General features: G+C 43.4%; 1 protein-coding gene across 4 annotated transcripts in view; it reads left to right on the top strand.

Annotated features, from left to right (window-relative positions):
• piezo1 (piezo type mechanosensitive ion channel component 1 (Er blood group)) overlaps positions 1-23,358 on the top strand; it is a 250,838-nt gene that overhangs the window by 124,595 nt on the left and 102,885 nt on the right. For 3 of the 4 annotated variants that reach the window (XM_069901253.1, XM_069901254.1, XM_069901251.1), the window contains exons 6-8: positions 4,579-4,759; positions 5,654-5,867; positions 21,970-22,138. In XM_069901253.1, the coding sequence (XP_069757354.1) occupies positions 4,579-4,759; positions 5,654-5,867; positions 21,970-22,138 (564 nt within the window). The remainder of the gene's footprint in view (positions 1-4,578; positions 4,760-5,653; positions 5,868-21,969; positions 22,139-23,358) is intronic. The other variant, XM_069901252.1, reaches the window with a different exon arrangement.

Here is a 23,358-nt window from a genome sequence, read left to right as displayed (position 1 = left end):
GAGGATAACCTCACATTTGCCAAAATTGTACTCCAGCTGCCAGACCCTTGACCACTCACTTAATCTTTCTGCAAACTCCTGTAACCTCTGCACAATTTGCTTTAGTGTCATCAGCAAACTTAGATACATTACACTCTGTCCCCTCTTCCAGATCATTTATGTTCACCGTGAGCAGTTCCTGGCCCAGCACTGATCCCTGCGGTACCCCCACTCACCACTGATTGCCAAACACTTCAAAGTGGCTCAGAGACTGGAGAATAACATAAGAGAAAGAACAAGGTTCAGAGGAGGTTTCTAATGAGGCCATTCGGAGAGGGCTGGTTGGTTGGAGGGGAATTCTAAATGAGAAGCAGAGTTCCAAATAGCTGCCATTGGGAGGACAGTTAATTAGAGGAACCCCAAAGACTGTTCTTCTTTTCCTTCTGGTACAAAGTAAGGTTTATGAAAACTGAAGGGAAAAGAAGAGTGAATACAAAAGCAACAACAAGGAGAAATTATAGCACTGTAGCGTGTTGTGCGCGAGTGCAGTGAAAAGACTGAGACAACAGGCTGTGAGCTTGTTTAGCCCAACTGATTTACTTTGGAATTGGTGCCGCAGCCTGCCCCTTGTGTTCTGGAACTTGCGTCATGCTGACATAAGCACGCACGCGCTCTTCCGGTCTGGACTGGAAGAGGTCCCGCAACACCATCTTCTCCATGGCCAGTTTGCCGTTACAACTATGTGCGTTGCCACAGCATGTGTTACATAGTCAAAATCTGCAGTAATATTATCCCCATACTGTGAAAATATGGGAAAAATCTTCATCCATAATTTGACCATTTTTATGTTAATGCAGAAACTCTGGGAAACTTTGAATATAACCAAGCCATGATTTGAACTCTGTAACATTACACTGCAAAACCTTCTGCTAAGATCTACTATAAGGAGCTTTGGAATTTGCAATTATTTTTAAGTATTACTGAGATTGCCAAATCATTATCTTATGTTGTCCTGGGGCAAATCAGCATGTCAGTCATGAGACATCTGTGTTGTCAGGAAAGGAATGCCCACATTCTTTCACTAAATGCCTTTTGATGACCCCAGTAAAAATGGATCTCAGTTAAGGAATTTATCCATCATTACTTCTTTTTGTTGACAGTGCTGGCCTGATGCTGCTTTGGTGATTTCACAGAACAGCTGTAATCTTGTTGTGATTAGGTTCAACTTTTGTGCCAGAAAAATTCAAAGCCAATGAAATAAAATTAGCATTTCCAACCAAAAGTTAAAATATAGTGCTATATACAAATAACTGAGTGGAAATAAAAGCAAGCGCATTTAGCAAGCAAACAATTATAAAAGTACTGGCAGTACAATGTGAGTGCAGGGCCACTCAGCGCCGGGACTTAAGGTTCAGCAGGGTCACAGCCTCGGGTGGGGGGAGGGGGGGGAACAAAAGCTCTTTTTGATCTTGCTGGTTTGAGAGCAAAGGCTCCTGTACTGGATGGAAGAAAAGTAAAAAGTCTGTAGTTAGGGTGAGATGCATCCTTTTTTAATATTTTTTTATTTTTCACACTGTGAACCATATCGACCAAAATATATACAAAGGTTTCTCATTAAATATACACAGTGGCATTTTCTCCCCCCTACCCTCCCTCCCCCCCCTTCCCACCCCCCTCCAAAACCAATAAATATTCAACATATACTATCAATAAAACCATTAAACAATGTCATCACACAATGAAAAATAAACAAAAAAAAAATGTGTCATCTACTTTTACACACTGGATCAAGTCGTTTTGTCTTTTTATCATTTTAGGGGGTGGAAGTCCGAGGCAAGCCCTCTCTGTTATGTTCCATGTATAGTTCCCAAATTTGGGTGAGATGCATCCTTGAAGATACTCTTGATGCTGCCCAGACAGCATTCCTGATTGATGTTCTCAATAGTGGGCAATTGGGTGCGGATAATCCGCGGGGCATTTTTTATCACCCGCTGAAGTGCTTTACGGTCTGATACAAGACAATTGCCATACTATACTGAGATGCCATAGGTAACTATGCTCTCACTGGTACAGAGGTAAAAATTCATCAACATCCTGGGACAGAGGTGAACTTTCTTTATGCTCTGCGGGAAGGAAAGGCTCTGTTGCACCTTTATGATCAGGATGGACGAGTTCAGGGACCAGGTGAGATCATCGGAGATGTGGACACCAAGGAATTTGAAGCTTGATACACATTCCACCACAACTCCATTGATGTAAATAGGAGCATGCTCCCAGCACGCCTGAAGTTCACAATGATCTCCTTGGTTTTCTGAGTGTTAAGTGCCAAGTTGTTGTCAACACACCATGCAGTCAAGTGCTTTCTGGGTGAAGGTAGATGACGGACTATTAAATCATGGAGACACCGTAATTCAGTGAAATTCCAATTCTTGCCTGAATTCATATATTTGCTTTCCAATTAAGGCATTGCTATCAGGTGTTTGAAGCCTGGCTTCATTTCTCCACCCCACTCCAGGGATGCAGTCAAGTCATTTCGCATGAGCAGGAGCTGAGCCTTGGACTAGCAGTCAGTGTGGATCAGCTACATAGAGAGCTGAAATAGGTGCACTGATACAGTGTGTTAACATGGGAACGGATAACATTTTAATTAAAAAAAGGTAAAGCCTAAAACATACTGGTTGATGTAAGCCTTTCTGCAACAAATGTTAGTCTTTAGCCATGTAAATACCACTAAGCTTGCATGCTTGAGAATCTTGAGGCACTGGAGGCTGCATATTCTATTGAATGGACACTGCGAATACTATGTGTATGAAATAAAACCATCTAGTGGAGGCCAACTCAATAAAACAGTAAAGAGAGGACAATGCAGACAGCTTGCAGGGTTGGTCTGTCTCATGATTTATCTCAACCTTGTGCTTCCACATTTTGCACAAGTATCATATGGTACTGATGCATTATGATCATTGATGGTGAGGATTAAGTGGATGGTTCTTTTGTGAGAAGCAACTGCCGAAATCTTGAGTGAGCAAGGAGAGGCTAGTGGGACTTAGTGGATCAGGCAACATCCATGGTTAGAATTGTCATTCAACGCATCAAGACTAAAGTGGGCAGGGGAGATGTAAAGAATATGGAGGGGAGTGGCTGGGGAAGGACCTGGAGGAAATAGGGGCAGGAGACGGTGGGGGGGACAAGTAGGGGAGCTGCAACTTTGGAATGGGAGAGGATACAAGAGTCTGCAGAAAACAGAAATGCTGGAGGAACTCAGCAGGTTTTGCAGCATCCTTTCGAGGCATTATGAAGAAAGGCTCAGGCCTGAAACATTGGTTTTATATATATATATATATATATATCTCATGGACACTGCAAGTCCTGCTGAGTTCCTCCAGCATTCACATGAGGAGAGGATAAAAGAGAATTGGAAACAATGGAACAGATGGGGTGGGTGGGGGAGACGTAAAATTGGAAAATTTAGTGTTCATGCCATTATGTTTGTGAGGCCGAGTCCAGACAGGTTGGGTGTGAATGGTGAAGGGAATTGAAATGGCTTTAAAATCCAAACACAGATTGGGTGACCACTTGGAGTACCTGCACTCTATCAGCAGGTAAAAGTTTGAACTCCTAATAGCCAGTCATTTGCAAATCCAAAACTTGTTAACTTTGCTTCACCAGGAATTTCATGGCTGCCCTCTGATGCTGGACTCCTCAAAGAATCCACTGCTGGAGGGTAAAACTGCTTCATTGAGCAAGTATTTGTTCTGGGCAATTGGCCCATTGAACTCGCACCATTGTTTTTGACTGTTTCCTTACGTCAAGGATGATCAGAGGCATTCAAAGCCTTTGGCCAATGGTTGAGCTCAGTAGCATTTTTTATTGAGCTGTCTCTTATTTTCAATGATTTGTGGAGGAGAATTTATATAATGCACCTATTTAATGGTCTCCTGTTGGTTTGGACCTAACTATTTTGCATTGAGATGGCCTCAGTCAGATGGTCAATGCCAGCAGGTCCAGAAAAAGAACAGCCATGCAATGATGAGACCAAAAGCACATTCACCGAACACCTGTGTTCTGTGTGTAGGTCTAAACTTGTCTCCCAACTATTCCTTATCAGGGTGAGGCTAAACATAAACTTGAGGAGCAATCACCAGCCCTCATCTGATTCCACTGTTTCCATGTATTCTTAGTCCTGCACTTAAATCCATCTCGCTTTATCTTTTCTCCCCAACCATCTTTCTGGATTTATTCCCACCTTACAGTTTTTTATCCAAGTCCAGATAAAGGGTTCAATCCTGAAATGTTGCCTGACCATTTGTACTCATGGATGCTGTCTGACCTGCTGAGTTCATCCAGCAATTCTTGGATGCCTGCTCATCCACGCCACACGATTGTCAGCAAAGCTACCTGAGAGATCCAGAAGTTTTTGCAGGTACTTGGCTTCTCAGTGGTGCTGTGGTAAAATGTGCATCTGCTCACAACTTTGGTGGGTTTGGTTGTCCCTTCACATTATGAACTTGCTGAACTGCTGGTCAACGTCACTATTTATTTGGAGCACTCAACATCCATTATGATATGTAAATCGAGTTGTTTTTGCTTGCATGTTAGCAGGACGTGGAAGAAGAAAGTACTGACGTGGAAGATGCAGCGGAAGAAGAAGATGCGACAAGTGACCGGGAAAGACGGAGGCAGGCCCATGTGGTTGCTTTGGCGCGACTGCGGGCTGCAGCACAAAATCTTCTTGCAGCTACGGGGAAGATTGTGGCCGTACTGCTGATGGCATTAGCTGGTAAATATTCAGTGATAACTGTTGGTTCACCGATTGAACCACTTGAAATTGGATATGTGCATTTTGGTTTCATTTGTGATTTCCCAGTCTGGTTACTTTTGAACATGATTTTGGTCCAGGATGGTAAACTGAGGAAAAGAATGAGTCTCTGATCTTCAGAGACTCAACATGTTATTTTAACATGTTATTTTAACATGTTGAAGGGTTGACCTCCTTCCTTGGTCACATGTACAAAACCTGATGACAAAACGGGATCTACTCCATTCTGGAATTTATTTCTATTGGCTTCAATGCTATGTTTTGGAGGCAAATTATAATAAATATACATTGCAATGTATCTTTGTTTAAATTATTGTTGACCCTCTTTTGCTTCTCTTTCCCTATTATTGGGGGCACCGGGCAATGTTCAAGGCGACTCTTTTTTTGTGGCAGACAGAAGTTGAAGTATATCCTCTATGTTCCATTTTTAATATATTACAATGTGACAACAAAAGGAAGCTTTGATGCATTTTACATGCGTGTCCTTCAGTTGAACAAAAGTGGTCTAGAGGCTATTAAGTGTGCAGAGCAGCCATTCTCAAATTCTTTTTGGCTATGGCCCCCTTAAGACTCTACTCAAAGTTAATGGACTGCCTTCCCTGTGAAGCAGTCAAGTTTATTTGGTTTCTTCCGTACATCTGTCCTACGTTTAAAAAAAACCATAAAAAGTATTTTATGATTTCAGTTCGAGGCCCCCGTAAATGTGCTATGGCTTCCCCCACCCTGCCCCCGCTCGGGGGGACCATATGGACCCCATTGAGAATGGCTGGTGTAGAGGAAATAAAGCTCCAGAACTTATTGGAGCTGTTTACATTGTATCTTCGTAATGTTAATTCTGCTGTTTTCATTTTGCAGGTATTACAGTTCCATCCGTATTCTCTGCTGTTTATTATCTGCTTTTCATTGGAATTTGTACTTGGTGGGCCTGTCACTTTCCAATGAGCCATATTGGATTTAATGTATTGTGTGTTATGGTGGCATTTTACACTGCAGTCCACATTATCTGCCTCTATGTCTATCAGACCGCATTTATCCAGGAGATATTCCCACCTGAAGGTCTCTGGTCAAGGTAAGAAAATAAAGTTGCTGCAAGCTGAATGTATATGCACCAAAAAGATTCCAAACTGCTCTCAGCTTTTCTGACATGCTGATCCTTGATGCTGGAGCGATGTAAATTTTTACGATCTTTTCTTTAGAAAAGCTTCACCCTCTCCTGGTTTGGAGAGGGCATTATGCTGGCAAAATGATAGAGGTGGTCATTTGCAACAGGCTTTTCCCTTGAGCATCAAAAAAAAGGCAATTATTTTGACTGTTTCTTCAGTCTTGATGGTAGATACTAATTCTGGCAATATTCCCAATCCGGATCTTTAACATATATTGAAGTAATCCAAATGAAGGAAGGGCCTGGAAAGGCAGCTGGAGTTGGTAGTAAAAATGTGGTGACAAAGGTTGCTCTAATTTTCCTGATGCTTGAAAAGTGTCAGAAAATAGGACCATAAAAACCACTGCAGTTTGGGTGTCAGATCCTGGGCAGGATTGACCTGTATGTCAACTTGGAAGATGATCCAATGCCTCTGGGTTAAGTCATTCAGCCAGTAGCTAATATAACAGTGGGCAATGGGAAGAAGAGCTGCATTGAATGTGCTGACACAAAAGTATAATAAAAATGCCAGCGAGCTCGGCGAGTTCAAAGGTAATGGGAAATATATAAACACAAGGCTCCGGCTGGAAACCTTCTCTCATGCTGGACCTTTGATATTTCTGGCACCTTCCCCTCAGTTGCACGCCTGGCCTACAGTCGAAACCCCAGCTCTGGCCGCATACCCCACTTGCATTCTGCATCGCCAATTCGCATTTGGGGTTTATGAGTCAGCCAAGTGCGGGACCATCGGGCTTTCTGAGCATTCAGCTGTATGTACATATAATTAGTGTTTGGATGCAGAGTCTAAAAGAAATTTCCAGAATTTAGATAAAGCTTATGGAAGTGTGTGTAGTAGTTTGATTTTCATGTTACAGGATAAAACTGGTTTTAGTTTTACTATCTCAACTCAATTTTTATTGCCTAGCTGTAACAAGGACAAACTCAGGATGTATATACCTCAGCATATTAATTAGGAATAACGCTATAATTTCCATAGCCATAAACAGCCGGAAGAAATTATATTTACAAGTGGTTATGATCATCAGCTATTTCTCTGTCTGCTTCAGCGGTGCTTTGAAGCCAGTCCATTAAACTCACAGCTCCAAAGATCATTGGAATTTTTCCAAGCACAAGGCCTCAAAGGAAGGCAAGTTGGTCAGCGTTTTTTGTAGCTGGATGTGCTTGGCCATTGAGGCTGGTTATAGATTCCATCACTTATTCATCCCTTCCTCGCCCGCTTGTATTGGTGCCGAGCTCAGGTCCGACTCAAAAGAAAGGGAAGTCCAAGATTAAATAATCTCCTGAGATAGTGCATGTTAGAATATCCCAGTACTCATGCAGGTAACTTTAAGAAACACTCTCTTTGTTTCTTCCTGAATCAAAGTTGGTCACTTCTGCAGTAGTTCATCTGTTCTTGGCTTGCTCACTCTCGCTATCTCTCTTGCTCTCTCTCTCTCACTCGCTCTCTCGCTCTCTTTCGCTCTTGCTCTCTCACTCTTGCTCTCTCTCGTGCTCTCTCTCGCTCACTCTCGCTCTCTCACTCACTCTTGCTCTCTCTCGCGCTCTCTCTCGCGCTCTCTCTCGCGCTCTCTCTCGCGCTCTCTCTCGCTCACTCTCTCGCTCACTCTCTCGCTCTCTCTCTCGCTCTCTCTCTCGCTCTCTCTCTCGCTCTCTCTCTCGCTCTCTCGCTCTCTCACTCGCTCTCTCACTCACTCTCGCTCACTCTTGCTCTTGCTCGTTCTCTCTCTCGCTCACTCTCGCTCTCGCTCGCTCTCTCACTCTCGCTCTCTCTCATTCTTTCGCTCACTCTCGCTCTCTCTCTCGCTCTCTCTCTCGCTCTCTCTCTCGCTCTCTCTCTCGCTCACTCGCTCTCTCGCTCTCTCTCGCTCTCTCTCGCTCTCTCTCTTGCTCTCTCTCTCGCTCTCTCGTTCTTTCGCTCACTCTCTCACTCTTGCTCTCTCTCGCGCTCTCTCGCGCTCTCTCGCGCTCTCTCGCGCTCTCTCGCGCTCTCTCGCGCTCTCTCGCGCTCTCTCGCGCTCTCTCGCGCTCTCGCGCTCTCTCTCGTGCTCTCTCTCGCGCTCTCTCTCGCGCTCTCGCGCTCGCTCTCTCTTGCTCTCTCGCACTCTTTCTCGCTCTCTCTCACGCTCTCTCACGCTCTCTCACGCTCTCACGCTCTCTCACGCTCTCTCTCGCTCTCTCTCGCTCCCTCTTTCGCTCTCTCTCTCGTTTTTGCTCTTTCTCTCACTCACTCTCTCGCTCACTCTTGCTCTCCCTCTCTCGCTCACTCTCGCTCTCTCTCGTTCTTTCACTTGCTCTCTCGCTCTCTCTCTCGCTCTCTCTAGCGCTCGCTCTCTCACTCTTGCTCTCTCTCTCTCGCGCTCTCTCTCTCGTTCACTCTCGCTCTCTTGCTCTCTCGCTCTCACTCACTCTTGCTCTCTCTCTCGCTCTCTCTCTCGCTCTCTCTCTCGCTCTCGCTCTCGCTCTCGCTCTCGCTCTCGCTCTCGCTCTCTCTCTCTCGCTCACTCTCGCTCTCTCACGCTCTCTCTCGCTCCCTCTTTCGCTCTCTCTCTCGCTCTTGCTCTCTCTCTCTCGCTCACTCTTGCTCTCCCTCTCTCACTCACTCTTGCTCTCCCTCTCTCGCTCACTCTCGCTTTCTCGTTCTTTCACTCGCTCGCTCGCTCTCTCTCGCTCTCTCTCGCTCTCTCGTGCTCTCGTTCTCTCGCTCACTCTCGCTCTCTCTCGCTCTCTCTCTTGCTCACTCTCACTCTCTCTCACTCTGTCTCGCTCTCTCGCTCGCTCTCTCTTGCTCTCTCGAATTCTCTCTCGCTCTCTTGCTCACTCTCACTCTCTCTTTCCCTCACTCTCTCTTGCTCTCTCTCTCTCGCTTTCTCTCGCTCTCTCTCTTGCTCTCACTCTCTCTCACGCTCTCTCTCTCACTCTCGCTCTCTCACTCTCACTCTCTCTCGTTCTTTTGCTTGTTCTCTCACTCTTGCTCTCTCTCTCGCTCACTCTCGCTCTCTCGCTCTTGCTCTCTTTCTCTCGCTCTCTCTCGCTCTCTCTCTCGCTCTCTCTTGCTCTCGCACTCTCTCGCTCTCTATAGCTCTCTCTCGCTCTCTCTTGCTCTCGCTCGCTCTCGCTCTCATGCTCTTTCTCTCTCTCTCGCACTCTCACTCTCTCTCTCGCTCTCTCTCTCGCTCTCTCTCTCGCTCTCTCTCTCGCTCTCTCTCTCGCTCTCTCGCTCGCTCTCTCGCTCTCACTCTCTCTCGCTCTCACTCTCTCTCGCTCTCACTCTCTCTCGCTCTCTCTCATTCTTTTGCTCACTCTCGCTCTCTCTCTCGCTCTCTCTCGCTCTCTCTCGCTCTCTCTCGCTCTCTCTCGCTCTCTCTCGCTCTCTCTCGCTCTCTCTCGCTCTCTCTCGCTCTCTCTCACTCGCTCTCTCTCTCGCTCTCTTGTTCTTTCGCTCACTCTCTCACTCTTGCTCTCTCTCGCGCTCTCTTGCTCTCTCGCGCACTCTCGCGCTCTCTCGCGCTCGCTCTCTCTTGCTCTCTCTTGCTCTCTTTTGCTCTCTCTTGCTCTCTCTTGCTCTCTCTCGCTCTTTCTCACTCTTTCTCGCTCTCTCACGCTCTCTCACGCTCTCTCACGCTCTCTCACGCTCTCTCGCTCTCTCTCGCTCCCTCTTTCGTTCTCTCTCTCGTTCTTGCTCTCTCTCTCACTCACTCTCTCGCTCACTCTCGCTCTCTCGTTCTTTCACTTGCTCTCTCGCTCTCTCTAGCGCTCGCTCTCTCTCGCTCCCTCTTTCATTCTCTCTCTCGTTCTTGCTCTCTCTCTCACTCACTCTCTCGCTCACTCTTGCTCTCCCTCTCTCGCTCACTCTCGCTCTCTCTCGTTCTTTCACTTGCTCTCTCGCTCTCTCGCTCTCTCTAGCGCTCGCTCTCTCTCGCTCTCTCACTCTTGCTCTCTCTCTCGCTCTCTCTCTCGCTCACTCTCGCTCTCTTGCTCTCTCACGCTCTCTCTCCCTCTCTTTCTCACTCACTCTCTCTCTCACACTCTTGCTCTCTCTCTCTCGCTCTCTCTCTTGCGTTCTCGGTCACTCTCGCTCTCTCTCTTGCCTCTCGCTCGCTCTCGCCTCTCGCTCGCTCTCGCGCTCTTGCTCATATGACACATATGACACATGCCACAGCCCTTCTTTGAGAAACACTTAGAGCTACAAAGAAACATGACTTATCTCATGTTTGTTTATGGCTGATATGTTTGCACAGTAGGATTCATTCAGAGATATTTGATCTGTTCTGCCATTTACCACCTTCTCTTGCTCAGTTCTGATGACTGTTTCTCTTTCCACAGATGCAGCCTGACCTGCTGAGTTTTTCCAGCATGTTCTGTGTTTATTTCCAGTAGACCTTTATAAATGGAAGCAAAGGGTGAAATTGCAGGAAGCTAGGGCAGATACAGTGTGGGATGTGAGCAAGTAAGATGAGAGAAGCTAATAGCGATCATTTGTTGAATATTATCGTTAGTGTGTGACGTAACAGCTTGTGAACTCTGCCCAGAATTCAGGGATACATGCCAAGGGGAACTTCAGTTATCTGTGCATTTATTGAGAGCATTATATTCCTAATGATTCTGTTATGAAATTTCCACCTGCCATGTCAGCTTTTTAATTCTCTGGCCATTGTGGAAGCTGGGGTGGCTCCATTCACAATTCTTTTTCTACCAGTTGATGCTGGTGATGTTGTTCACAGGCAGAAGGGAGTATCTCTCGCTGGCGTCGAAGTTTGATTCCAGCCACCATGAAGCCTCATGGAGTGAGTTTCAAAAGGCCTAATCACCATCTGCTTTCCTCATTCACCTGAGTAGTTCTTGTCTGTACTCAACATCATCGTGTAAGCCGTAAAGGCACGGAATTCCCCACCCCAAGCAGGGCTTGGTAACATCATCACGCTGTCCTTTAGGACTTGGCCAGTTTGTAGCAGCTTCACTGGGGTCGGTGGTAGGTGGTGAGCACATGAGCTGGGCCTGAAAATCAAAAATACACAGTCGCTATAAGTCTGAAATAAGAACCAAAGATGCTGGAAACACTCAGCAGGCCAGACCGCATCTATGGAAAGAGAAGCAAAGTTAAAATTTCAGGTCAAAGACCAAAAGAGTCTTTGACCTGAAACATAAACCTGTTTCTCTTTTGAGCTCCTGAGTGTTTCAGCATCTTTCTTTGAGGGATGAACCTACTGGAACTCCTCACCAATCTACCTTTGGCAAAAGCACGTGAGCCTAATGATCTTGGCAAAAGTGACTATTGTGCAATCCATGTGGAGACTTCACACCAAGGTGTTGTGTGACAGTACAAATGTGTCAGAACAGTTCTGGCTGCTCAAAACCATGTCTCATCAACAGCAGCACGAATTGACATCACCACAAGTGTGAAACTTTCTCACACTGCATATCCTTCACTCCACATGATCCTGGCTCAAGGAGGAATTCAGGAGGGTAATCCAAAGAACAGCACCAGAAATATCCAAATGAACTGATGTGTCATCTTGGTAAAGTTACAACATAGGACTTGAAATGGACAGAGCTAAGTGATCTCACCACCAATGAATCAGATAGAAACTGTGGAGATAACAGGAAGGGAAGGCTGTTGTTCTATCTGTGGCACAGAAGACCTGCCATATGTCCAGCCATGCTGCTCTTGAACAACACTGACAAAGACCTGACAATTTGGAAAATTGTTCAGACGTGTCCCATTCACAAACGTTTACTCTTAATCACTGGGCATCGAAAACAATTAAGCGTCATAAGACACACTAAAGAAGGTGGCTGTGGTTGGTGGAGATCAGCCACTCCTATCTTGGGACCTCACTGCAAGAGTTCATCAGGCAAGGTCCTTGGCCAAACAATCTTCACCTGCTTCAAACTGGAAATGATCACAGATGATTGTACAATGTTCCATTCCATTCACAGCTCCTCAGCAAGGGAAGTAACCCATGTCTGCATGCAGCAGGACCTGGACAACATTCAGGTATGGGCTCATTGCAGCAAGGAGCACTGATACCAATATGGCAACAACGATCTGGAGCAAAGGACCATGTAACCATTTACCCTTCAATGGCATCATCACCAAGTCTCTTGCTATTCCTATCCTTGTGATCACCCTCTGAATACAAAGTCAGCTAAGACCAAGATTATGGAATGACTGAAAGAAGAAGTGTGATACTAAATTGCATCCCTGACTTGCACAAAGGGTAAACAACTAAACAAAATATGGGTACAGAAAACTAGAGCATTCCTATGAAACCTTTCATAAGCCAAAATGGCGTAAAGTGAAGACCCATTCACTACTTTTGGAGGCTGTTTTCGTAAAAGTGAAAACCAATTTAAATCCTTTCATAAAAGCGAACACTGCTTTCATTGTAAAAGCAAATTTTTGTAATTCGAGTATTCGTAACGCGGGGTATAGGCGTCTTTGTGCAGGGCGTGCCCCCCGAGTTGGGAAACTCTCCCTTTGCTGCATACCAACAGGTATGTTTGAAAAGTGGTGGCATTAACCAATTTCCTCTGCTTCACGTTGACCAGCAAGTCATGGGATCTCATCAAATTTGTACCCAAAATGGGCTGTGCAATGGAAGCCAAGATGCATTTCCAATGGAATGTCTCTCCTCCTATCCCAATCGTGATGCATCGTGTGCCGAAGCTGGGGATGGAAGTCCCATTTGCTGCTTGAAGAGCCAGGTGTTTTTGTTTGTGACTTCTCAAAATAGGTTGGCGGGAGCAAACTGACCTCAGCCCCCATGTCTACGAGAATTACATGCATTTACCAGTGTCATCTTGAAGATACAGTAAGCCAGTACTTGTGCCAGCTGCCAAGGCCATTAGTGGCAGCTGACTTTTTCGTTTTCCAACTTTTCTGTAATACTTACACGGTGGGACGCATCTACGGGCATTTTTCCCCCAACGGCGATGGTAAAAACACCATTCTCGACCCTGTTAGCACATTCCTCCTTTTTTGTCTTGAACCATAGACACAAGAGGTTCGGAGGGCACGGGAGATGTATCTGCTGTGAAAACAGGCTGTATGTGAGCAGACTCTTGCATTGGTGTACAATAGAGCCTATCAGTCTCCCAGGCCACGTCATGGTGATGACGAAATCCATGTTAGCTATTGGTACTGTGACACGTCCCGGGAGTTTGGACAGGAATAGAGTCTCAAAAAGCAAATAATGAGAATGACCATCCACTAATGCGAGCATCTCATTCATTAGATCGGATGGATTCCTGTCACCCAGCCCCTCCATATTTAAAAGCTACATGCCGCGCTCATGCTAGTCAATTCTAGCATGTCCAGGAGAACTTGGCGGAACCTGGTATATTGGTTGTCCGGTGGGGGATTAGCAATAAATTCACTTACTTTAGCTGCCGTAGCACCATCCAACACACGTACTATGTGCTAGCATTTCGTGTCCTCTGCCATGAAGATGAAACTGGGTTTCAGCCTGATTAAGCTGTACCTGAGATTGATGGGTTCAGAAAGGAGGCAAGAGAAGTCCCGCTACATTCACTGCTTCTTTGGCAGCAGCTGCTGCTGTAGCTGTGTCCATAGTAACTGTAAATCAAGCTTCGGCTGAATCTTGCAGTCGGGGTCACCAATTGTAGCAGCTACTTCGGTAGAGCTACTAAAGCGATACACATACATTAGGTTAGTCAACACAAGACTGTTTATTTGGGCTTTACATGCTTTTTTTTATATATCTCATGTCCCGGGCTCCACGGGACAGGCTGGTATATCATTATGAGTTTGCCGCTGATCCATGGGTCCGGCAGGTTTAAATTAAGCACAGTGAGAGTCCTGAGCCTTCTGGCAGGAGGCCCAGCAAACCAACATGCCATTACTCGGCACGCAACACCTCGCACATGTGGTCCATTAACCGGGTGTGTACCTAGCTGTCTGACCTATGGCCCTGCACGCCCGCCGAAGAACCGCGACGGTTCACAATACCGCGCTGTGCGCCCACTCGGCTCGTTACATGGCCGCTACACCTGGTCTGGTTTTCAGTTGGAATGTGTCCAAGTACAAGCAAGCTGGCTTTAAAAAAAACATTAAGCAAATTACTAGCAGAGTAAGAAGGAATCTTAAGCTGTCACATGCAGTAACCATCATTTGATTCCTTTAAACATTTTACAATTAAAGGAGCAACTGTGGTAAGTTCATGTTTAATGTGGCTGGTTTCATAGTGTCACACAAAATGAGCATTTAAACTTGAGTTTGTATTGTATCTTGTATTGTTTTCCAGCTTTGTGTTTTAATTCGAGCCATGTTTCTCTCTTTCCCTTCTCCCTGGAAATCAACTCCTCTTCCTGATGCAGGGAATCAGTGATGTGAATTGGAAGGCAATGCATGATTTTTATTTCCTTTCTGGACTGCTGATTAGAAACTCAGATGGCATAAATAAAATGATGATTATATTTGGGTCAATATAAAAGGCACTTGCAGATAAGGAGATGATCGTAGAACAAGAGAGAAAAAAAACCTACTTGCGAATGCTGGACAGGAAGAGTCCTAAACTGAGGCTTGGACCTACGTTTACACACACTGGTGTGTACCATAGCAAATAAGGCAGTGCCCAACATGCCACCAGAAATGTTGGCAGATGAGCTGAGGATGTTTGGGTGAGAAACTCCCTGCCAATGTTTTCTGTGCCCACTGCTGGTGACTGGATCAGTTCAGTCTGCCATCCTGTGGCTGCATTTCCTCTTGGCTCCTCCCTTACCCAATAACTTTGAGAAATCAAAATCTCCATCTTAATGGTCTCAGTGCAGAAACCTTTGAGCTTGGTCAACAATGTACAACAAGAATTAAGACTGTGCTTTTATAGCCTGTGCAATTTAATCCATTACTGCACAGTAGTTTACACCCTCAGATGGAAATCTTTACTTTCATCTGGGCACTTGGCATACCTGAGGCCAAGTGTTTCAGTTAAGAAAGAAATAATTAAGGAGTGAGTCACTCTTGGCAGTTTTACCTACCTCCCAGGCTTGGTTCTCGGCTGGTATGAACAGATAATTGGATCACTTGTCTTTTAATTTTGCAGTTTTTTTCCCCAACAAACACACAATAAGTTTTCCAACATTTTTCCATTGGTGCTAATTCATCCACCATGTCAGTTTTAGTGTGAAATTTCTAAATGGTTCGCACTTCGAATTTGATTGTTCTTTCACCACAAATTATTGTAATTTCTGGCAGCACACAATCCTGGCAGTACCTTAAGGAGCTCTTTTATCTCTTACCTTCTGATGTGCTCCTGTTATTACATTATCAAGATAAACATTAGATTTCCTCTTGCAGTATTTTGTTGGCAATGTAACTTCATCCAAAAAATACTTTTGATTATCAGGAGTAAAACACGAAAGTCTGCAGATACCGAGAGTGAAGTAAAAACACAATGTTGGAGAAACTCAGCGGCCCAGACACATGGGAATTCCTCTGTCTTCTTTCCTTCAGCGCTCCATCCTCTTCCCTCTCCATTCACAGAGCCATCCCCCCCCCCTCCACTTATTTGTTGGTGTACCCTCCCAACCTTATCCACCTATTACCTCCTGCCTTTGGGACTGTGCTCCTCCCCCTGCCTCACCCCACTTTCAATCGTGCGCCTGCCTACATTTTGCTCATAAAGGGCTCAAGGCCAAAACGTTGTTTATCTTTACTATGTAAACTACGCTGTTTGGCCTGCTGAGTTTCTCCAACATTATGTTTTTACTTTTAATTTTCAAGCTGTTAGAAATGAAATGTTTATAAGAACTAAACAATGTTTGACTGTTTTTACAGTGTAGATCAGTGGTTCTCAACCATTTTCTTTAAATAATCCCTTATGCCATAAGTGCTCTGTGATTAGTAAGGGATTGCTTAAGGTGGTATGTGAGAGGGAAGGGAAGGTTGAGAATCACTGCTTTTGAACCAGTTGTTCCTGAAATATTTTGCTTGAGAAAAATTGTCATTGGCCCGTTTCCTTTGGAGTTATGAAACCGTGCACATAACGAGTCAATTAGGTGCAATCAAAACTTTTTCTTTCCACCCACATACTAATCACACCGATGGCACAGGGAATACTTAAAAGTGGTATGTGAATGGAAAGAAAAAGGTTGAGAGCCACTGGATCCTGGAGGCCAATTCTAGGCACTTCAGTTTGGAAATTGAATTGCTCAGATAGGATTATTTAATGCTGCCTGATGAAGAGTGAAATGCGATAATAGTCATTTCTGGGTTGATGTAAGTCACGACAGAAATTCAACCAGGGAGATGCAGAAAGGAAAAATCAAAAAGAACAAGATAAAGATTAGACGAGGAAGCAGATGAGAAATGGGAATATTGAATGAGGAAAAGTCACACTTGCATGACTGATATAATTTCTGCATCAATTATGCATTCAAAGCAATGTAATTTGCCAGAACAGGAAATGATGCCAAGATGTTTTGTGCTCTGAGAGGCAAGAAGAGTGGTTGCATGGTGTTGAAGTAAACCATGCTATACAACCAAATTATTGGGCCAAAGTGTCCGTTACAGGTCTATTACAAAAAGCATTTGCTAATGATTTAGTTCACATGCCGATGTCACAAAGGTTGGAGGTTAACACAAAGCTATTACAGCGCCAGAGACCCAGGTTTGAATTCGCTGCTGCCTGTATATTCTCACCATGACTGTGTGAGTTTCCTCCAGGTGCTTCAGTTTCCTTCCACCCTTCAAAATGTACCAGGGGTTGTCGGTTAATTCGAGTACTTGGATGGCATTGGCTCGTGGGCCAGAAGGGCCTGTTACTGTGCTAGGTGCTTAAATTTAAACATAATTTAGATGCTGTGGTTAGTCTAGAAGGCTGTCATTAGATTACAACAGGATATAGGCAGAATGCAGAGGTTGGGCAGAGAAGTGGCAGATGGAGTTCAATCCCGATAAGTGTGAGGTGAGACATTTTGGAAGGTTGAACTTGAAGGTGGAGTATATAGTTCATAGCAGATTTTTTTTTTAAATTTTTAATCTTGTGGTAAATCTGCCATTTATTGTTGTCCAGGATTAGTATTTGCATGTCGACAATTAACACATTTTGATATAATTCTTTTGATCAATGACGAAGCACCAAGTATCCAATATTTCTGGTGCAATTCTGATAACATGATTATAACAACTATGACCTGTTTTCTCATGTCGAATAATCAATTCAGAAATATGAAATTCTTTAGTTAAGATGATTGGATGTTACACTTCTGGCATTATTGCTTTTTCCAATCTTCTTCCTACTCTTTTTTCTTTTTCTTTTTTTTTCTTTTTTAAAATTTTTTTATTTTTCACACCATAAACCACATTAACCATGATACATACTTTTTCCTTTTCAAATATATACAGTGCCATTTTCTCCCCCCCCCCTCCCTCCCATAGCAGATTTCTTAACGTGTGGAAGAATGGAGGGACCTTGGGGTCCAAATCCATGAATTTCTTAAGGCTGCCACACAGATTGATAGGGTAGTTATGGTAAGAAGGCTTATGGTATGCTAGTCTTCATACTGGGCGATTGAATTCAATTGAATTGCAGCTCAATAAAACTCTGGTGCGACCCTACTTGGAATATTGGGTTCAGTTTTAGTTGTCTCACTACAGGAAGGATGTGAAAGCTTTGGAGAAGGTGCAGAGGAGATTTACCAGGATGTTGCCTGGATTGGAGAACATGTCTTATGAGGCATGATTAACAGACCTGGGGTTTTATTCATTGGAGTGAAGAAAGACGAGAGGTGACTGAATAAAGATCTGGGGTGGACAGCCAGCACCTTTTTTTCTCGAGGCCACAGCAGCAAATACTGGACGACATCTGTCTAAGGTGAAGGGAGGAAAGTTTAGGGGAACTGTCAGGAGTAAGTTATTTTTACACAGAGTGGTGGGTGCTTGGAACGCATTGTTGGGGATGGTGGAGGAGGCTGGTACAATAGGGACACTTAAAAGACTCTTAGACAGGCACATGGAGGGTTATGGATGAGAGGTATGGAAATGTAATTGGTTGAGCGGCTTATATAGGTCGGTGCAACATTGTGGGACAAAGGGGCTGTACTCTGCTGTGATGTTTTATAACTCAGGAAGTGACTATTGTTGTGTTTTCTCGTGTAAATTGGGTGTCTGTGGAGCAAGAAGGGTTGCGACTCCACTAAGATCATTTCTTTTTGGGCTTCTCCATTCCACACCCTACTCTAACCTCCCATTGTCTAGGAACCCTGTATAGTACTGATCCACATTGCCACCTTCCACGCACCCACCTTTCCTTTCCCTCACTCTCTCTTTGGTCCCAGGCCTGACCTCTCTGTCATTGCCACCAGCCCTACTGATCTTCTCTTTTCCCCCGCCCTCCCCACCCCCCTCACCTATCCATTGCTTTTCTGATCTGTCTTAGTGGAGCCTCTGATATCCAGCCCCTTCCAATTCTGCTCAATTGCTCACCTCAGTCTCTGACCAGCTCCCTCACCCTTGATCTTCGTCTAACCACCAATCCATGACCATCTGATCCCACGTCACCTACCTCTTACTGTACCTCTTGGCATTTACCTGAGCACTAAGCACACAATGATGGGACCTCTGGCTCCAAATGCCTTTTTCTTCTTGGCCTCCATCCTGGAAGTCACAATCATCGGCGAGAAGTTTGCAGCAGGGAGCAGTCACCACTTCATGTGATGAGCATGTGGCACGACCTTTAAGGTGAACTGGAATTTCTAGATCTTTCTTTATAATCCTCTCAAATGGAAATACTTTCTCAGCATTAATAGTAAGGCCATATTTTCTCTCAGACTTTTCAATTTGTTTCACCCTGTGATTTCTGATGCCTGCAGTTCCTTTGCATGCTTGGTATTCCAGACCATCAAAGCCGAGGCAGATCGATACTTCACTGAATCTTCCGCGTTTTACTTGTCTGAGCCTCAGGTTTTTCATGGTTTTTTTGAAACCTGTAAGAATATATGAACTGCTTGGCTGGAATCCAGAACTAGGGACATTTTACTCCATATGTAATTCAATGTTATATATTTGCTGAGGGTGGTTTTGCATTCACAATGAGCATAGTTTGCAGGCAACAAAATATAGTTGACTAACTTTCTAGCTGCAGGGTGCCATCTTGTGACTCAGATTGAAAATAATTATTTAGACCTTCCTATGGAAGTACCTGGATTCCATGTACCTAGGATCATTCTCCTCACCTCACCATCTGAGAAATTTCATTCTGCAAAATAATGAAACATTAAACATTGAGCATTCCAAAAAAGTTTGAATCACATCACTGCACCCCAAAGTGAATCTTAGAGAGTTTATTTAATTTAATTGTTAAATATTCCATGAAGTTTATGCCTGATTATCAATTTCCTTATATACCCATTAATATTTTATAAGAAAAGGCAGAGTTAAACGGGAAAGTCTAGAGATTTAATATACAGAAGCACATGAGAAGCAATACCTTGTCGAAGGCCTCAGGCTTGAGACGTTAGTTACATATCTCTGCTACGTAACAAAACTCTGTGTGACCTGCTGAGTTTCTCCAGCACTTTTGTGCGATAAGTTGTTCTGTTTCGTCTTGTTGGCTGCAGTATGCTGATTTTTGCAAAGCATTCTTCCTGTATTATGAACAGTTAAGGCCAGGATTTTGATGGTATAGACTGGTCATTCTGAAAGAACTGCTACTATTTGCTTTTCAAATGGGAGCATTTTGGACTTTCCACAAATTTTTTTAAATTTTAAATTGATATATTTTTAATGTGTAGTTGCTGTAAATGTGAAACATTGACCACATTGGTAGCAAATGTTTTGAAATGCTTCTCCATTGGACTCTATGGGTGAGTAAAGACTCCCCACTCTTTATGCCTAGCATCTGTCTCTCTGATCTTGTGCCATTTTGTGAGGTGCTGGTTTCATTGGTGATTGTAGGGCTTGGGAAGGGGATGGGGGGGGGCTTATTTAACATTTTAGCTGATTTAATTTTTATTTAGGTGTTACTTATGAAAAGATTTCCAGAGACCTTACAACGTTGACAGCATGGATGGGGTTGGCTTTCAGTGCTGCTAAAACACTCCGGGGCATTTTGGAGGTTCAACGTCGGGACACCCCTGTTGCTTCTCGTAATGTTGCAAGAGTCCATGTGGGTTGGTGCCTGCAGGGTAAGCCAGTGTATCAGGACCAACAAAGGTAGTGTGCAGGTAGCAGGTCTGTGCCAGTGAGATCTGTTCCAAACTATGGAATCAGCAAAATACTGCAGGTGATGAAAGCTAGAAATAAGCACAAAACACTGGAAATATTCAACGTCGGGTGACCTTTATGGTGAGAAGCTTCCAATTTTTGTCGGAGATTTGGAGCTCAGGTGGCTGATAAATTGAATGGGGCCTGTGTGGCTGCAGGAGTGATGGATGTGAACCCATGGACACTCACTGAAGAGAGTTAATTTTGCTTTTTGGTCTCTTGCACTGTAAGGGGCACTGGGCAACACCTGTGATAGTTTACACAATAGCGCTATTACCTGTCTTTACACTAACGAGCTGTTAAACGTAGCACATTCATAAACGTTTTCCCACCCATAAAGAGCCGACGGCATACAAGCTTGTCAAAAAGCCTGCAGAACGACCAATGGCGCTGATGGGTCTACAGAGGCTTTGTTTCAGTATTTAGAATTCAGCTAGCCATGTCTGTTTGGGGGTTTTCTTGACTAATGCTTATTTCTTAGTACAGTCACACCAATTGTTTAAAAGTCTACTCTACCTTAATACAGTTATAATAATTGTTTCAAAGTATCCAACATATTAACTCTATTACACTTATACAACACATTTATTTCATGACATTATCAACCAATACCACACACTAATGGCAACTCTTTGTAGAAGGCAGTTTTTGTAATGTTCTGTACTATTACATGATAATAAAGGAATCTTGAATATGTGTTTTCATCCTAATAATTATGCCAGTCAGTCAGCTGAAAAATAAAACTGTTGGCAAAAAAATCACTTTATTACATTTACAATATCGCAGGTCTTTCTGGAATTGTATCCAAAATGTTTTTACATTGTACCATTGCCAATGAGCTGGATCAGACCTGCACTTGGTCATTGCTTAAGTAATCGGGGAGCTTTAATGGGGAAGCTACTGCACTGTATTTCAGGTTAAAAGTTGCATCACATGTCATCTCCCAAACCTACTGGTGCTCATTTCCAAAAAAAGGGCTGAGGAAGCTTATTAGTAGGTCTGGTTGCAAGGCTCAACCTTATTGAAAGCAACATTAAACAGGAAGTAGATGGATTAGCATAGAAATGACATCAAGTTATAATAGATATGGGCTAGCTATTACATCTGACAAGCACATCATGTGAGGAATGAATGTCTTTTCACTGCTGTCATTGCTTTCCTGAAGGCTAAGCATGTGGAAGCTTAATTCATCATGATTGATTGTCTATGGGTCAGAAATAGTTCTGTTTATTTCAGATTTATGGTCAGAGTACATACATGACATCACATACAGCCCTGAGATTCTTTTTTCCTTTATTCATGAGTACAGGATAATCCATGTCACTTTAAACCAGCTCTGCTTTTCTCCTTTCTTAATCTTTCTCAGCCGAGCACCTTCCATCGATTTAAATGGTCCTAAAAAACACCTGCAGACCAGGCCTGTGAAGAAATTGGTCGCAGGCGGTGCTGCCACCTACTTCGCTTGTTCAGGTCTCACCTTCTCCAGAGCTGGTTTTGGTATTCCAGAAGGATCAAGCTGTCTCTGCTGCAGCATCTTGCTGGCTGTAATACATTACACTATCATTAGTTAAACACATCATTTGTAATGTAATATTTCTCCCGCCATGATTATTATATACGTCTCTGTTTCTTCTCCTGGTTTCGGGAATTCAACATTGATCCAAGGATACCATAAGATACATTCTAAGCTTTACTAAATAAAGATTTGTTCTGCAGTCGAGATTGTTTTTCAAGTTGCAAAATTTAATCAGTTTTATACAACAATTTTAATCTTTTTATTTTTAGATTGTTTGGCCTCAAGGATATTATCCACTCAAATTGCAGCCACCCTCACGAGCTTGTTCTCAACGTGAATCATACATGGCCTGCTTTTGCAAGTCCTGCAGTCCTGTTGGTGCTGTACTACACTCTGGCTTCATTTCTGAAACTGAAGAGAAAACCACCAGGCTCTGCAGTGAGTGCAAACTGAACAATTTACAAGCAAGTTGTAATAACAGCTGAACATCAGTGTTCTTTTATTCTTTGCTAGTCTGGCATAAATTAGGTAGCACAGCTGCCCCTTGTATTAAGGGCTGTGATTGGGTTCTTAAAAGGCAACAAATCCCAGTATCCGATTTAAAAAAAAGTGTTTCATGCTATGTTCCTCAACTTTAATTAAAAAAAAAGCATCAATTGTATAACATAAAAGGGATTGTGGTCATCTTCAACAAATTTTGTCTGCAGCAAGCGTGGTTTGTATTGGGATAAAAAGATAAGAGTTCCTAACCAAGTCATCATTTGTTTTAACTGGAGCAAAGTCACTTAATTTTAGTATGGTAGAATTGTTTGTAGATTGTAACGTTTTGAACTTTATGCCAGGTATTTTTCATTTAAAGAAGCCTTGTTTTTATATGATGCCTTTCAGGATGTCTTGTGGTGCTTCACAACTAATGAAAAACAAGCCGATCATCCTCAGGCCAGCCACATCTTGTGTTCCCTGCCAGTAGTTTCCTTGTGGTTCTACCTATTTTGCTATTCTTTTTTTTTTTTTTTTTTTTTTAAATTTTTTTTATTTTTCACACCATAAATCACATTAGCCATGATATACACTATTTCTTTTCACACATATACAGTGACTTTTTCTCCCCCCCCCCCCCTTTCCTCCCAAACCACCCCCCCACCCCCCCCTCTCATCCATTTTAGGTATACAATCTAGGTTGCATTAATCCAGTCAGACAATGTTGTCATTCAACAAAATTACACCAGAAATTCTACTGAGTCCATTCTTTTCTTTCCTTCTCCTTCTATCAACTTAGGTAATGTTTGTCCCCGGTAGGTTTTCGCTATTGTATTTAATGTAAGGCTCCTATACTTGTTCGAATATTTCAATATTATTTCTTAACCAATATGTTATTTTTTTTTCTAATGGAATACATTTATTCATTTAAATTTGGTAGTTTCTTCCTTTTAATTTGGTTATGTATTCCATTAATATTTAAAGACATATAGTTCAGCGTAGCCCTTTTATATTTTGTTTATCTTCTCTTTCCGTTTTTCCATCATTACCTTTCCTCCTTTTCCATTTCTGTTTTCTTATTTTCAACTCTTCATAAGACAACATTCCTACAACATCTAACATTTTCCTTATTCTCCTATTTCTATCTTATTTATCCCCAATCTCCCCTTCACCTCCTG

Source organism: Narcine bancroftii, chromosome 10 (assembly GCF_036971445.1).
Source record: "Narcine bancroftii isolate sNarBan1 chromosome 10, sNarBan1.hap1, whole genome shotgun sequence".
Classification (NCBI taxonomy): Eukaryota; Metazoa; Chordata; class Chondrichthyes; order Torpediniformes; family Narcinidae; genus Narcine; species Narcine bancroftii.
The sequence above is the reverse complement of the archived record's forward strand: the minus strand, read 5'-3'. Positions and strand labels throughout refer to the sequence as shown.